Genomic DNA, 16416 nt, shown 5'->3' with positions numbered 1-16416 from the left:
GAGATAATATATTATTAATGTGTTATTATGTACAATTGATGGAAAATAAATGAAGACAAAAATAAAAATACAATTTGTTATACTAAAATAAATTCAGTGAAACGCTATTGTACATCCACAACACCAGGTGGCGGTATATCTCTCTCCAGCTCACTCAACAAACACTGTGTATGTGTGAGAGGATGAATGACTCAGTCTTGAAAAACAACGACCGTCTTCGAATCCATTCACGGTTCGTCAGACCCGGAAGCGCCAACAGAGTGAGACGTCTCTCTCTCCCCCTCTCTCTTTTCCGTCTTCCCCTCCTTCCGCCCCGCAGGAACGTCCTCCGCGCTCATGGACCCTAAACGTTGGGCGAAGCTCTGCTAATGACGGGTCGCAACATTTCTGTAAGTCCGCTGCAGTTTCAGCCTCTTAAAGTTGTTGTAACACAGATTCAGTCTGGTGGAGCATTAGAGGTGTGTGAGGCGCTCGTTGGTAGCTAACTTACTGTAGGTTTTAGCTAATGCTAGCCGTCTACACTGTTTTAATTGTAATAAATTAATATCAGAAAACCTTCACACTCCGGAGATTAGCGTGTTAATGTCTGCAGTGCACGAGGGCAGGAGACCTCTAATTATGAAAGAAGCTGTTCTTTGACATTAACCCCGCTGGTGTTGGTGCATGTCTCAGAGGCAGGAATGAGACTCCCCCACCGCTGAGCTCAAGATGAGAGAGTGGTGGATTCATGTGGGTTTGATCTGCATCCCGCTGGTGGCCGTCTACCTGCACATCCCGCCCCCTCAGCTGTCACCTGCCCTGCAGAAGTGGCACAGTGCCGGGGAGGTCTTCCACTTCAGAGGGAGGAAGATCTTCTACAGAGGTCACACACAAACACAGACATGCTCATAGGTGTTTGAGGTTTGGATTCAAGGCCTGTAGAATGAAAACCTTGTGTCCCTCTTTGCAGACTCTTATGGTGCTTTGGGAACCTCAGATGTGGTCATCCTGCTCCACGGCTTTCCCACCTCCAGCTATGACTGGAACAAGGTGCTCAGTAGCTTAAAACAGCACAACCTTTACTAGCGACGCAGCATTTTTCTGTTGGTTTTACTGAAGTAAGGAGTTGAGTCAGTCTTTTGTTCCACGCAGATCTGGGATCCACTCACACAGCGCTTCCATCGAGTCATCGCTCTGGACTTCCTCGGTTTTGGCTTTAGTGACAAGCCGGTGAGTAAAGTCCTTCTGTGCAAACACCTTAAATCTCTTCAGGAGATAAAAAGTTTTATTCATTTTTATTTTATTTTATTTCTTACCCCAGCGGCCACACAGGTACTCCATCTTTGAGCAGGCCAGTGTGGTGGAGGCTCTGGTGGCCCATCTGGGTCTGAACAACCAGCGAGTGAATGTGGTTTCCCACGACTATGGAGACACTGTAGCGCTGGAGCTGCTGTACAGGTAGGTATTTGTTATCTCTGTGTATGTGTGCTACTTTATGCTAAGTTGTAAAAATGCTACATTATTTTTTGTTTTTGTCTATTTCACAAATACAGAAGTGACCAAAATCGCACAGGCCACCTGACCTTCAACAGCCTTTGTCTTTCTAATGGAGGTACAGTCCTGTCCGTCTCTTTGTTCCTGCTACTAACTAAACCTGTAAAGAAGCCTGCAGACTTGTGACTGTTAAACATGTGTTCAACTTTTCACAATGTAAAAATGACCTGTGAGGTTGTGATCCTTAAAGCACACCCCTTGTCCGAAAGGGCCTAAATGTGGAAGGCGGCTGATGTTTTGTATTTCCAACAGGAATATTTCCAGAAACACACTACCCACGGCTGCTGCAGACGGTGAGTCACCTTTTGTTTTCTTTATCCTGCTTTTCAGCTCATGTGGAATGATGTAAGAGTTTAAGAAGGCTGACATTTCCTAAGCTGTGAACATATTTTTTATTTTATCCAAAAAGCTTCTGAAGGACTCAAGCTTTCTGGCTCCGGTTCTGACACGTCTCACTAACTATGCCATCTTCCAGAAGGGGTAAGAAGAGAGGCTGAGTGTTGTACAGAAGTCAGAGTGACGTGATTTGCTGATGTTCTCTGCCTTCTTGTTAGGATAGGAGAAGTGTTTGGGCCGTACACGCAGCCCACGAGTGCTGAGTTCTGGGACATGTGGACGGGTTTACGCTACAATGATGGGAACCTAGTGTTGGACAGGTATGAGTTCAACAGGTCTTTATTATGATCAACACAGCTCTGTGCTCACACTGATTTCTCTCTCTCTCTCTGTCTCTCAGTATTCTCCAGTACATCAACCAGAGACTGAAACACAGAGAACGGTGGGTTGGCACGCTCACGTCCACGTTCGTCCCACGTAAGTTGAATGACACGTCACACACTGTGTGTGTTAATGAATCAGACTAAACACTTCCTTAAGGTGTATTAACACAGCGGCACCGGCCAGAAAGCTGCTGATGCTAAGCTGCTTAGTCTGTGAGGAGGAGCAGCAGAGTCCATCTGTGATCCAGAGCTCAGGAGGGGTGTGAGTGTGTGTGTGTGTGTGTGAGAAAATCTATCGCTCCTACATCTTTCCAAAGTTTATTTGCCCTCCCTCACGTTTCTGTCGACACCTCGCTGACCCTCTTCCACACCTCTTTATGTTGCAGTGCATATGATCTATGGACCCCTGGACCCAGTTAACCCTCACCCCCAGTTCATCCATCTTTACCAGTGAGTGACCCTTCCTCTGATTCCTAAACCTTGCTCAGATTAGCAGGCCCTCACTCACACCACATCCACCCTAATACATTTTTTTTTTAAATCTTTTTTTTTTTACACGGAAAGCTTTTTATAAATCTGTCACACTGCTCCTGGAAATGTTTTTATAGATAATCTGAATTTTTTTAATATTTAACTTTTTTCTTTCAAATTATTAATTACAACTCAAGACAGATAAGCTTCTGTCTGTCTGTGTGTTTTATGTTTTCCTAATCCCTGGAAGACTGAGGGGTTCATGACTGGATTCACAGAAATTTATATTTTAGTTGTAAAGAAGTAGTTTAAACTTTCTTTTCATATGGTCTGCATATTGTTATGCACTAGTGTCAGTGCCCTGTTTCATGTGTTTTTTTCCAAAAGTTAAAAAATTAACTTTAACTCCAGAAATGTATTTTGAGTAAGTTATGGACAATTACCAGATTGTTTAGTCTGTTTTTTTAACCAGGACAAATTCAAATGCTTATTGGTTGTAAAGCTCATCCCCTCCTGGTTGATTTATAAATGTGTGTGTCTTGTTCCTGCAGGCAGCTGGTCCTGAAGTCAACCGTCACCATTTTGGACGACCACATCAGTCATTACCCTCAGCTAGAAGACCCTAACGGCTTCCTGAATGCATACTTCAACTTTATTCACTCTTTCTGAAGGGAGGGCCAGCATGCAATTCCTCTTTTTAAACTTTCAAAAGATGTGGTCATGATTATGATTGTAACCCAGAGCAATGCTCCATTAGTTTGATTTAATCACCAAGAACCCCTAACACACTCATCACTGCCATGGAAGATGTAAAACTTGAGGTAAATCAAAAATTGTACTTATAATTTATATTGATTCAGTTTGTGACACCATTGTCATTCCCTCCATTATCTGTCAAGTTTGTCAATTCTTGCAATAAGCTGCAGAATTTTGATATAATTTTCTACATTTCTCTTAATGTCAGTGAACAAATTTAAGTGTTTCTTTGAATAAAACTAGTTTTGTAAAAAAAAAAAAAACTTTGATAGTTTAGTTTTATTGTAGATTTAACAGATGTCATAAAGAGAGGACGAGCGGACAACAGGAAGAAGTGAGGAAACGCAAGAAGTAATAAAACATCGACATTACAGCATCATATAATTCTGTTTCAGAGCTGTGAAGGAGATGTACATTTTGTGCAGAAATGACAGGTCATATAGATGTGTTGGCACAAAACTGTATGATAAGAATTTTAGCCAACAGATGCCAGAATGACATCAACAACGGTCTCCTCGCTACTGCGAACTGTCACCTGCATGGTGACGCTGTCGGCCAGTGCCAAACGAGCTCGAACCAGCACATCGTGACCTCCACGAAACACACCTGAGAGGAGACGGACCGACCAGAATTGTTATTTTGTGTTGAGGTGAGATACATTTAAATGCATTAAGGATAAACATCTTGAAAGGCAAACCGATGACAAACACCCACCAGCAAGGAAGAGGACATGCGAGTTCTTGTTTTCAGGAACTTTGTCTGAACGCTCACATGGCTGCATTCCCAGGAAACTGATGATGTTACCCACCGCCTCTGTATGAAGCAGAGAAGATGCATGAGTGTCAGTAAGTACATAAACCAAAATAGTGTGAAACAATGAATTTATTTCACTGAGTATGCGTACCATCAAGAGTCCGCACAGATGCCAACGCAAATGTCTCTTCCTTCTCACACTCGTCTCCCACCTCTTCCCACGCTGCCCCAAAGTTTGGTTTCAGAACTTTCTGGATGTGGTCTGCTACTGTCACCTCCAGATCCTCCAACTAAGGAAGCAAAAAAGAAGAGTTATATTTTTTATGCGAACAAAGTTAAAGCACGTCGTTCTCTTACTCTGTAGATGTGCTGTGATTACGTACCACATACTCATCGTCGTAACCGTCGTCATCGGGCTCTCCTGTGTTGGGGTCGCAATCTCTCACGAGGTACTTCATTGTACAGCTGAACGTACAAGACACTGTGAAGACACAAAGATACGTGTCACCAACACTTCTCCTGTCTGCAGTATCATGCCGTTTAACTCTGATGTCCTACCGGCAGTGGGGTCGTCATCAGGCAGGCGGACCAACGTGTAGGAAGAACCAGGCTGACTGTAAGGAAGGCTGGCGGCAGGGATGTAGTGTATTACTTCGTAGGCCTCTGACGGCTCCATCTGCACCACCACCTACAACAAAGAGAAGCACAGCCTGTGTTTAAAGCCGATTCCAAACGTGTAACACAGAATGATCACATAAAAGTCATAAAAAATACTGGTACCTTCTGCAGCAGCTGGTCGTTCAGAGTGTTCGTGCAGTCAAACTGAAACACCATGTGTCGAGCGAAGGTGTGTTTGATGCAGCGAACCACGTATTCAGTCTCTGCCTCCGTCAGCTGCACCGGCTCAGAAGACTTGAAGAGCGGGCCGAGAGCCTGGAACTCTGGGATGGATGCCAGTTGTTCTGTCAGACGATGAAAAAAAAAGGTTTTAGTTTTATTAATTTTATCTGCCAATGAAAGGCAAAGGACAAAATCTCAAATCATCACTCTGAGGGCCAGACAGTCTTACCTTGATAGATGTCCTGGCGTGATGGGGCCAGCTTTTCAGGAAGTTTGCTGGTAGCAACAGGTGCAACTTCTGAAAAGAAAAACATCCATGAATCCTAATCTAAATCCATCACATTATAAGTTCTTCTTTTCAGAAATAAGTTGTGCGGTCAAACCTGTTTTCTGCTCTGTGATAGGAGCTGTGGCCAGAGGCACAGTCTTCATGTCGAAAGGCTTCTCCGAGGGCTCCAAAGTGTACTGATGGAGGGACTTTTCCAAACCGGGAACGGACACTGACAGTCCTGAGAACAGCATACAGAACAAGAGACAAGGTTAGGATCACTCCATTTAAAACAACTCACATTGTTGTTTATCAGTGTGTGTGTGTGTGTGTGTGTGTGTATGTGTTTACCATTAAAGATGTAGGCAGCATTCAGAGCCTTCTGCTTCTGCTGTAGCACATTCATGTAGAAAGTAGCTCTGTCTCGCACCTCATCGTCACTGTCCATCATACACCTGTGAGGACAGACCTTGGTGTTAAAGGCATAATTGCTAATGACAATACAGGAGGTGTGGCCTCACACCTCAGAAACAAAATATCCAGGGAAAACTTCAGGAAACAGTCACACACCTCTGCATAAGAATGAGGATGCTCGGCAGCAGATCATCATTCTGAGCGCCAAATTTAGCCAGAGCGCTGACAGCAGCTGAAAGCAGAAGAAACAAATGTAATAAAACATCCTGAACAAACAGGGATGAGTAGAAAATATATGTGAAGTTGTGTCTCACCTGCACGAACAGCCTCGCTCTCCAGCACCACCCGGTTAAAAATGAAGCGGATGTACTTGGAGGGCTGTGGTGTGCGTGGACCCTCTTTACCCAGCAGGTGCAGGATCTTAGTGGCCAGCACCGTGTGCTCACAGTCCTCTATGAACTCGCACAGGTGGGCAAGGCCTGTCTCTTTGCTTTCTGGGTTCTCCTCGATGATGCTGATAATGCAGTCCACGATGGCCCGCTTGTACTCAAAGCCTCCCTGTAATGACAAAAGACAGTGACCTGCTGGAACCCCCTTTATCACTGAGGCAGATTTTTGTTGGATAGAAGTGTTAATGGTACACTTGCATCATCTCTGAGCATGTTGGACAGGAAGTTCATCATGACACTGTGCTTCCTGGGATACTTCTGACACAGAGCACTGATGGCCTGCACCACCACCACCTGAAAAAACAAGTGCGCTGATTTAGGACAACAGAAAATAAGATTTAAAAACAGAGAGAAAACAGTGAGAATAATATTCGTGGTTCAGAGAAGCTGAAATCCTGACAGATGAAAACTAACCAGGACGTTGATGTTTTTTGTCAGAAATTAAATAAAGACTATGTGTGTGTATGTTCAGGTGTCAGAGATGTCTGACCTTGAACTCATCTGAGATCTCAGAGACAAAGGAGGAAATCTGTTTCATGAGTCTGTCCACGCTGCTCTCACTGCCGGTCTTGAGCAGAGTGGTGATGGCCAGTGTGGCAATGCTGCGGTTTGAATCTGTGATCAGGTTCTCCAGGTCCAAGTTGCACGCAGTCACAGCCGAAGGATGCTTCATGGCCACCTAGTGGACAGAAACGGAAACAGCAATGAAGTTTGAGGAAGCTTCAGTAAACAGATTTTACTGTATGTTTGAAATATGTATGTTGTAATGTTGCCTTTAAAAGTTTTGTGCTTATGCATTATAAACCTTGCCTTTTAGAGAGAGAGAGAATGTAGACGTACCTTGTTGAGGGTCCTGACTGCAGCGTATCTCAAGGCTGCTTTCGGAGAGCTGCAGAAGAGCTGTAACACTGCAGAAAGATGAATTTAGGGTGCAATTTTATAATGCAGCTTAAATATAAAGTATATTTGCTGATTTCAAAATTAAAGAATTAAAGATTACTGAATAAGACTGAAATAGTAACCTGACACAGCGGGGGCCAGCTCCCTGGCTGTACAGTTGGGCATGTGGACAATAGCAGAAGCAGCCTCATACACAACCATCTCATTCTTGTTCCTCAGGCAGCCCTCAATGAAGTCAAACAAGGGGTTGTCATGACTGGAGAAAATACATGACAATGTCACATCAGATCTTGAGGTGTAGTTCCTCTTTTTGTGTCAGATTACTGCAGGTCTACTCACCCTCCCTCGGTCTCATCCAGCAGTTTGCTGGCAATCCTGATGAGCATGCAGTAGGCGAAGGGAGACTTGAGGCCAGACTTTGTGAACTTGTTGAGCATCTTGGTCACAGCAAGGCGGTCGTTCTTTCTGAGGTGGTACAACAGGCCAAGCGCGTGGTACTAGAGGACATTATGCACACACAAAAACTTTAGAATCAAGCACATTTATGACATTTTGGTAAAGAAGGCTAAACAAGGCAAAAAGCTTGTATGCGTCCAGCTTACCCACCTGGACCATAATGTTGTCACTGGAAGCAGCTTCCTGGGCTTCATTCACCCAGCGCTTCACCACATCGTAGCTCATCTTCACCATGTGCTGTGGAAGTGAAGCACGGCAGATGTTGTTGACCAGCAGTAAGACAATGACACATGGGAAATAAAACCACATTCATACCAGTGAGGAGACCAGAGCCGAACTGGACACACTGGGAACCTTGTCAACAATAGCCTGCTTCATGTATCTCTCAATAGCCTGCAGCATGGTGGTCTGTAGGAAGAAAATAAATGGTTAAATATGAAAAATGTAAAAGAGATAATATAATAGTATAAAGTGATTCATCACTCACATCTGTAATCCTGCAGAGGGCTCTAATGGCAGGTCCTCTGTATACATCTTCCTTTCCAGTCATGTCTTTGGTCAAGCTGTAAAAGTACCATGCAAGGAATAAATAAGGACACTAACTGTGGGTAACCTGCATGTATCATGACTTAATACCAACCTGCTAGTGACGATAATGACATCCTCAGAGATGTTAGCCATCTCTTTGATGGTTAGGTAGCACATCCTCCTAAGGGTTTGCTGAGAGAGGAATTAAGAATTAAGTGCATGTAGCGCATTGCACCACATTTGAATGAGTGACAGGATGATGTCTTACATCATTGGACTGAAAGAGTCTGGTCATTGCAAAGAAAGCCTCTGTAGCCTCTGTGGTCCCAAAATGCTCTCCCTAAGACAACCAAAGATGACCAAAGATGAGCTAACAGGCATAAAATCAATGCACACCAACAAACAGCTTCTTCTTATAACTAGAAGACAAAGTTTACCTGATTGAGGAGATAAATAATCTTGGTGAGAATATGGAGACATCTTCTTGGGTTAATGGGAGTCTCATTGAAGATGCGCGCCTGTCAAGAAGAAGTGGTACATCATTTAATTTCTGTGTTATAACTGTAGCTCAGAACGGTTTGTGTATGGCCTGATTGTAATAGTACAATGAGCTGACTTTACCTCTTGTAACACAGCACTCTTCTCCAGATTCTGGAATGGGTTTGACCCGCTTCCTACATGTCCAAAGAAAAGTTAGTTTATCTTATGAACTTACCAAATTGCATCGATAACTAATTAATGACCTGGTGTAGAAATCATGATATCTAAAGTCAAGCATTGTCTATATATCAACATACAGAAAATGACAGCCACACATGCAGACAGATCTCCATTGCATTTAAATGTCTTTGTTATAAGAACTATCATAACACCCATATATTGAGCCCATATTCAATAGGAGCACTTCTATCAACAAGTAAGGCTGACATCTGACATAACATACAGCTGACACTGCCTGCTAGCTTGCATTGCTAACACGGCCAGCTAACGCTATACTTTGCACACTGCTGTTGCCGCCATTGCGTCAGCTTAAAAACACAAACCATAAAGGAAATTGCAACTGCGTCTGTACTCGGTACATGCCAAACAAACAAATCAATATTCATAAATTTGCTTGCAGTTCAGTTAACGCTCATGTTCATTGGACAGCTAACAAGCTAGCACCGCGTTAGCTTTGAAACCGTCCAGTGTCCTGTCAGTCCAGTCAACCTTTCAGCTTTTCAACCGCAGTTTATTTTTAGAATAACCATCTGAACTTACCAGACTCCTCGTCCTTCTTATCAAACTTTTTAATCATGTTGTCGCAATGAAGCTGACGGGTGAGGGCAGAAGATGCTCCCAACCTCGGGCATAAAAGAAGCTACTTCCACGTAGCCAAAATGAAAACTCACTTCCGGTTGGAACGTCCACGTCGACGGAACAACGTCAGAGCCGTTCTACGACCTGGTGGCTTCAAGTGCATTACTGCCGTCGGCCGCCAGGGGCTAGTTCCAAAAAGGCTTTAGCTCATTCAGAAATGTTGTTCTGTTGTGTGTTTGTTCTCCTGAAACACCTTGAAAATGATTTTAGGCTTTACTGGTTTGTGGTAACTCACGGGAGACTTGTTGAACAAGGGAAGATTTATTTATCTCGAACCACAGTGACATACGTCTCTTTTACAGAACACAGCACTTATCTCTCGCTTTCTGTTCTTCTTCTCCAGTTATTTTACTACCCACAGGTAACAACTCTACCCAACGCCGCCTAGTGGACAGGCAGGCAATTGCACAATTCTCCCAATTTCCACAGTTACTACACTGGTGTACTCACACAGGTCGTTTGGTCAACAAACAAAATAAATATAACTTGGACTTGTATTGCATTTCAAATAATGATGTGCTTGTTTTTTCTCTCACATGTGCAGGTCAGGTGGACAAAAGGCAAGTGAAAAAGAGCAATATTATTTGTTTTATTGTATTGTATTTATTTTTAGAAGAAAGTGAACCTTGTTGGAAAGTTAGCAGTGAACTATTGAGACAAGTAAATACTCGAAAAGATTAAAGACTGGCTGTGTTTAAGTTGTAACCTGGGAGTGGGGAGCGGGGCGAATAAGAAAAGAGAGCTTTGTTTTTAGGAAAAGTCAAGAAATGGAGAGGCTGGGATTAGAGAGGGGGTGGCTCCTCGGATCCTGTTGTACCACCATGGCTCCTACCCACTCCAGAAGTTGATTTTAACATTATGGAAAACATCAAAACTGATCAAAACACTGGTAATAAAAGCATGGTGAGACACAGATTAGAAACTAGTTGGAAAGGGTTTCTTCAGATTTACACTGATGGAGCTAAGGAGCCTAAGAGTGGTGCAGCTGGCTTTGCCATCCCACAGTATGATATTGTAAAGCTCATCCGAATGTCTGAGGGGGTTTCAGTATATACAACAGAGCTGACTGCTGTTATCTGGGCTCTAAAATAGGTGGAAGAGGTCCTGCCAACAAGAGCTATCTGTTCTGATTCAGCTTCTAACAGGTTAAGCTGGTAGTGATAAGGCACAAACCAGCCATGTTTGAAATGTGTATTGATAACAGATGCACAAACTGCTTGAAAATAATAATGAAGCAAACATTTAAAGTAACTTTGTCCTTCAAATGTTCTTATCTTAAGGTCACAGAGGAGTGCATATCAACATTAAGATTAAACAGGACAAATAAGTTCAGAAAAGTCACATCAGTGATTATTTGAAGTTAACAAACGTGTCGGTGCAAATTAACCTGTGACTGGAATATGTCACACACTAGTGCATGTTTTCACTCATACTGTAGAACAGCAGCAGAAAAAACAAACAAACAAACCAGACAATTCCACATTTAAATGTATGTCTGTGCAAATCAACCTGCATTACGTTCTTCCAGCGCTTAGTTTGGTCGTAAGCAGCACAATGACTAAACCAGGGGTCTCAAACTCAACTTACCCGGGGGGCCGCTGGGGGTAGAGTCTGGGTGAGGCTGGGCCGCATTAAGGCCTCATTAAAAAAAAGGGTTTCAAATATTCCAAAAAAGTACAACTGGTCCAATCGTCTCAATCTTTATTAATAACAGGTCAGAATAGGGATGCAAATTATTGATAATTTCAATAATCGTTAGTTGAATGACCTTATCGATTGATTAACGATTAATTGATAAGAGGCTGGGCCTGAATTTCCCTCAGTTTCACTAAGTCTAAAATCTAAACATTGTTTACTAAATAAACTGCATGTCATATTCCTTAATGAGTGATTTGCTGTACCATTGGGGATACAGTACAGACAATGACATTTATGTAGGCTAGTATAACAAAATCTATTGTGAATAGAAATTAAATAAAATATGTCCAGCTGCTTTAACATGAAAAGAAGTTGTTCACTGGCTCCTCACACAGACACATGTCCAGGAGTCAGGCGTGTGCGCAGCTTGTTTACAGTGAGGGCAGCTACTGAGAACACGTGTTCTATTCAACTAGCATCCTGATTAAAAAGAAACAAAGAAATTCCAAGTACTTCATGTGACCTGAGTATTCACAGCGAGCACAAATGGAAATGTTGATTAACACGCGGCACTCCTCTGCAGCGGAGAAATGCGCGAGCATGCAGAGACAGAAACGACACGCCGAGCTTAACGGAGGCTGCCACTCCTCAAAAAAAATTCAAACCAAATATCAGAGAAATACTGACAGGGCAATTAGTAATAAAAATAAAATGCACAGGACAAGCCTCAGCAAATAAGTGCGTGTGAGAAAAATGTGCGGGCTGCACTAACACTAAACTTTGTCAAGTGGGGGGCCACAAAATACCGGCCCGCGAGCCGCTACTTTGAGATCCCTGGACTAAATGTATCGCAGATTCTCGGCTGAGTGGAGAGTTCGCTGTTGTAATGTTTTCCTATCTTGCTGTGGAGTCCGTAAATAAAGATCGGAGTTTAGTCTTTTGATACAAGCAATCCATCATTTAACTGAATACCACTGCCTTCCGCCGTTATTGTTATTGTGGGCTTACATGTGCGCGGGTGATGGTGAGAGTACGTCGCACACAAAAATGCGTCATCATGACGAGGCACTAATCGCCGTAATCGATAAGTGGCAAATATTAATCGGTGACAGTTTTTCTGACGATTAATTGGACACGATACGATTTTGCACAAGCCTAGTCAAATATATGCTATATATGTTTTTTCTTTGTCCCTTCAGATCATCCTCAACAATATGGCTGTGAAGTGGAGGAGGTTCTAAATGGCCAGCAGCTTTGTTACCAAGAAGAAGAAGAGCCAGAACCTCCACTGATTAAAGAAGAACAAGAGGAAAACAGTCATGCAGGAGAGCCTCTCTTGGTGGATGTGGACACTCCTCCCTCTCTAATAACTGGTTATTATGATGATGAAAGTGACCACAGTGAAGCAGATCCAAACTATGGTGCGAACAACTTTTCAGACACACGAAAAAAGTCTCGAAAATCCTTTCAATGTCAGTCTAAACTGAAAATACACCAGAGAGTCCACACAGGGGAAAGCCATTTTCTTGCGAAACGTGCGGAAAAGCTTTTGCTCATAACCACTCTTTGATTGTCCACATGAGCACTCACACAGGTAAGAAGCCATATTTTTGTGCAACGTGTGGGAAAAGTTTCAGTCGACGTGATAATTTTCTCATTCACATGAGAACCCACACAGACGAGAAACCGTTTTCATGCCCAATATGTGATAAAAGGTTCGGATACAATCATGCGCTAACTGTGCACATGAGAAAACACACGGGTGAAAAGCTGTATACCTGCGAAACATGTGGGAAGGAGTTCGCTCAAAAAGGCAATTACAAAGATCACATGAAAACTCACACAGACAACAAACAGTATTCTTGCACAATATGTGAGAAAAGTTTCAACAAAAAGCGAAAGTTAAATAAACACATGAGAAAACACAAGGAGTAGAGGCCGTATTCTTACCAAAGTGGGAAAAGATTCTACTGACACACTAGTTTTATTCATCACAAAGATTTTATAATAATAATAATAACTTTATTTATAAAGCAATTTTTTTAAACACACAGTTTCAAAGTGCTGTACAATAAAATCCGAGCAGGAACAACAGTGCTTGGTTAAAATACCATCCAGTGAAATTCATAAAATAAATAAAAAACTATTTAACATTTTAAAAGTAGAATAAAATATAAAATAAAAATAAAAAATAAGAATAAAAATAAAAGTAATTAAAGCTGCAAGCAGCGATGATGGGCCCTCGCAGCCCTTGCAGTCCTACGACCTCTCTTCCACCTGTACTGGCACGAGCAGTGGTCTGCAGGTCAGCAAAGTGTAGCAAAACAGACATACAAAAGACAGGTCCTCCGGCCAGGTGGTGCAGTGACTGTAGCATGTCACCATATCAATCTGTGCAGAGTCAGATGCTCAGCATGACTGTAAAGTTTCATCCACATAGGATGAAATATGTGGGAGATACAGCCACAAAAACATCTATTTCCTGTGCGTTGGCGAAGGGTAAAGTTTGGTGGCGCCACGGCCAGACCGTGTGACAAAGTGCTGCGTTTTTGATAACTTTTGGTCCCTAATGCCTTAAGAGTAAGCAGACCAAGTTTCAGGTTGATTGGAGAAATCCTCTAGGAAGAGTTCGTAAAAGTGCGGGGAGTGAAAAATGCAAAATGGCGCAGGTTTTTCAAAATGGCGGACTTCCTGTGCGTTTTAGAGGATACCCCCAAGAGACTTTTTTTCTTGTCTAGAGGTGATACATATGCGTACCAATTTTCGTGTCAGTAGGTCAAACGGGGAAGCAGATCTCATTCCAGGGGGCGCTGCTGAGCTATGTGGCCACGCCCACATATGACGATGAGGTGATATGAAAAGGTGCACAGGGGCTGATGTCATGATAGAGTAAGAGGCAGGTAGGATGAACAAATCAAGAAACAGCAGCTTTCTCTATGGTGGCGAAGGGTCAGTTACACTCGATGTGCTCGATGTTACACCGTGTGGGCGGGGCCCACTATGAGAGTTTCTGGTCATTAGCATATCAATCTGTTCAGAATGACAGGCTCAGCGTGCCTGATTTTTTTCATGTACATCGTGCTGTGTTTTTGATAACTTTTGGTCCCTAAGCCCTTAAGGGCGAGTGCACCAATTTTCAGCCGTATCAAGCAATTCCACTAGGAGGAGTTCACAAAACTGCAGGGTGTGCAAATTGGAACAAGGCGTGGTTTTTCAAAATGGCGGACTTCCTGTACATCGTGGAATTTTCGTCCAAGAGGCTTTTTTTCTTGTCATGAGGCAATACATCAGTGTACCGAGTTTCAGGTCTGTAGCACTTGCGGTGAATATTTTCACACTTTAGGGGGCGCTGCAGAGCCATGCAGCCACGCCCGCCAATTGCGACAGTGTCAAGTCGCGATTTTCGTCGGGGGACAATTTTGTGCCAACTTTGGTGAGTTTTTGAGCACGTTCAAATTCGCGATACCGTGGGCGTATAATAATAATAATAATAAAAGCTTGCATTTCAATAAGGCTCTTGCACCATTAGGTGCTCGGGCCCTAAAAATATGCCTGTAAGATAAAACCAGGGTAATAGCATAAGCATAAAACAAATAAAATACAATAAAGTAAAACAATGAATTAATGGATAAATGAACCGGTTTAGGAAAACGCTAAACAATAAAAGTGATTTTAAGAAGAGATTTAAAAGAAGACACTGAGTTTGCCCGCCTGATATCCTCTGGCAGAGAGTTCCAGATTTTGGGCGCATATACAGCAAATGCGCGGCCACCTTTTGTAATTAGCCAGGATGTGGTGACTGATAGGAGGAGCTTTCCAGAGGATCTCAGGCAGAGTTCAGGCTCGTGAGGGGTTAAAAGGTCCTGCATATAAGAGGGGGCGAGGCCATTTATTGCTTTAAAAAACCATCAGTAAAATCTTAAAATCAATTCTAAAACTCACAGGGAGCCAGTGAAGGGCAGCTAGAACTGGTGTTATGTGGTCACTTCTCCTTGTATGAGTTAGAAGCCTTGCAGCGGCATTCTGTATTAATTGTAGTCTGTGAATGTTATGTTTACTGATACCAGAGTAGAGGGCGTTGCAGTAGTCTAGCCTGGAGGAGATTGTTACCAGTTGTCAGTTAGAATCCGCACAGGTGAAAACCTGCAATCCTGAACCTTTTTTTTAATTGTTACGAGGACATGTTTAAAGAAAAATGCAAGAATCAAAACTGAAGTTACACAAAGTTCAAGAAGTTGCTGTTACAGTTGCTACAGACTAAAGGTTTAATAGAAACAGGAAGCTGAGCTGCAGCATTAGAGAGTAGATGATTAAATCTCGTGTCCATCGGGAACATTGTCATGTTTTAAAAATGTTTGTTTACTGTAAAATGGCCAAGACAAAATGTAACAAGTCTGAATTAGATGTTTGTAACAGTTTCTGTTACTATTTGTTCAAATAAGTTTGATTATAACTTCATATATGCCTTGAAAGCGTCTGTGTCGTCATTGCTGTCACCGCAGCGTGTTGTTCTTTTCCGAGCTGCTGGCCTTCAGTGTGGCAAATGAATGATGAGTGTTCGGGTGCTTTGACGATGATTTGACCAGTTTGACCAGACAAATTGTGGTCCATGGCTAAAACAGGCCAATGAAATAAAAAGAAATAATGTAATATTAAAGAGTTAAATACATGGAAATAAAATAAAAACAAGGCTCCTCCAAAGCTGCACCTCACAGTCTGTGATGTTGCTCACAGTGGCCACAAGATGGCGACATTGTTCTTTTCTAAGTCTTGTCTGTGACAAGAAAGCTCTTTAATCCCTAAACCTGCATTAGCATTTTGCTAATTAATTAAGAATTGAGACCACAGTGCCGCCTAGTGGTAGAAGTCTGTCACTGAAGTTAAACATATTTTTGGCATTTCAGCTTATAACTTAGTGGCAGGCACATAGAGTGATATTAATGCATCTGCAATGAGGTAAACACCTGTGAATATTTCTTTTTTATCTCCTTGTTGAAAATGTGTATATAAAGAGGCAAATGTGTGTGGTTACATCTGCTTTATTTGAGGAAAAATAATCCTTTATTCTGTGTATAAAAATAAGAGACATCTGATGAACACATACATTTCCCATGCATTTGCATTGTTTTACTGTATTTCATGGTTTGTACAGTGTTTCATTGTCAGCGTTGTGTTGTTCGCCACTCTCAATGTGTTCTGGAATTGTAAAAAATAAATAAATAAATAAAGCAGCAAAGAGAGAAAAAAACACCCTAAAATAAAAGACAGGATATTAAATGTGTGGTTATGCAACAGAAGAATCTGATTATCACTGCTTTGTTTAGTCCAATTA

At 42.3% G+C, this 16416-nt stretch overlaps 2 protein-coding genes across 2 annotated transcripts; one reads left to right on the top strand and one right to left on the bottom strand.

Annotated features, from left to right (window-relative positions):
- The first annotated feature begins 250 nt into the window (after positions 1-250).
- Positions 251-3667, top strand: mest (mesoderm specific transcript). The gene is made up of 12 exons (XM_028399373.1): positions 251-389; positions 673-862; positions 950-1029; positions 1132-1209; positions 1301-1437; positions 1533-1591; positions 1786-1826; positions 1943-2013; positions 2088-2189; positions 2270-2346; positions 2639-2702; positions 3275-3667. Exons 2-12 carry the CDS (start codon positions 709-711, stop codon positions 3390-3392), a joined length of 981 nt encoding a protein of 326 aa, XP_028255174.1. The 5' UTR covers positions 251-389; positions 673-708; the 3' UTR covers positions 3393-3667.
- Positions 3668-3811: 144 nt separating this feature from the next.
- On the bottom strand, positions 3812-9498 carry copg2 (COPI coat complex subunit gamma 2). The gene is made up of 24 exons (XM_028399372.1): positions 9348-9498; positions 8709-8761; positions 8525-8605; positions 8356-8427; positions 8200-8279; positions 8047-8122; positions 7875-7967; positions 7710-7796; positions 7443-7600; positions 7226-7359; positions 7044-7111; positions 6694-6882; positions 6402-6497; positions 6069-6312; positions 5911-5986; positions 5692-5795; positions 5456-5581; positions 5302-5370; positions 5013-5194; positions 4791-4920; positions 4616-4713; positions 4384-4522; positions 4194-4292; positions 3812-4085 (listed from the first exon to the last, which is right to left on the bottom strand). Exons 1-24 carry the CDS (start codon positions 9382-9384, stop codon positions 3955-3957), a joined length of 2622 nt encoding a protein of 873 aa, XP_028255173.1. The 5' UTR covers positions 9385-9498; the 3' UTR covers positions 3812-3954.
- Positions 9499-16416: the final 6918 nt, after the last annotated feature.

Source organism: Parambassis ranga, chromosome 2 (genome assembly GCF_900634625.1).
Source record: "Parambassis ranga chromosome 2, fParRan2.1, whole genome shotgun sequence".
In the NCBI taxonomy this organism is placed as follows: domain Eukaryota; kingdom Metazoa; phylum Chordata; class Actinopteri; family Ambassidae; genus Parambassis; species Parambassis ranga.
Note: the sequence above shows the minus strand (reverse complement) of the source record. Positions and strands in the feature narration are given on the sequence as shown.

What these genes read in the sequence shown, in the direction of transcription:
- copg2 (XM_028399372.1), bottom strand. Translation starts at nt 9,384, where the DNA reads ATGATTAAAAAGTTTGATAAGAAGGACGAGGAGTCTG. An exon ending in TATCACAGAGCAGAAAACAG is followed by an intron (nt 5,371 to 5,455) that starts GTTTGACCGCAC and finishes TTTTCTTTTCAG; the next exon opens with AAGTTGCACCTGTTGCTACC. An exon ending in GTTACGACGATGAGTATGTG is followed by an intron (nt 4,523 to 4,615) that starts GTACGTAATCAC and finishes TTGCTTCCTTAG; the next exon opens with TTGGAGGATCTGGAGGTGAC.
- mest (XM_028399373.1), top strand. Translation starts at nt 709, where the DNA reads ATGAGAGAGTGGTGGATTCATGTGGGTTTGATCTGCATCCCGCTGGTG. An exon ending in GAGGAAGATCTTCTACAGAG is followed by an intron (nt 863 to 949) that starts GTCACACACAAA and finishes CCCTCTTTGCAG; the next exon opens with ACTCTTATGGTGCTTTGGGA. An exon ending in TTGGCTTTAGTGACAAGCCG is followed by an intron (nt 1,210 to 1,300) that starts GTGAGTAAAGTC and finishes TTCTTACCCCAG; the next exon opens with CGGCCACACAGGTACTCCAT.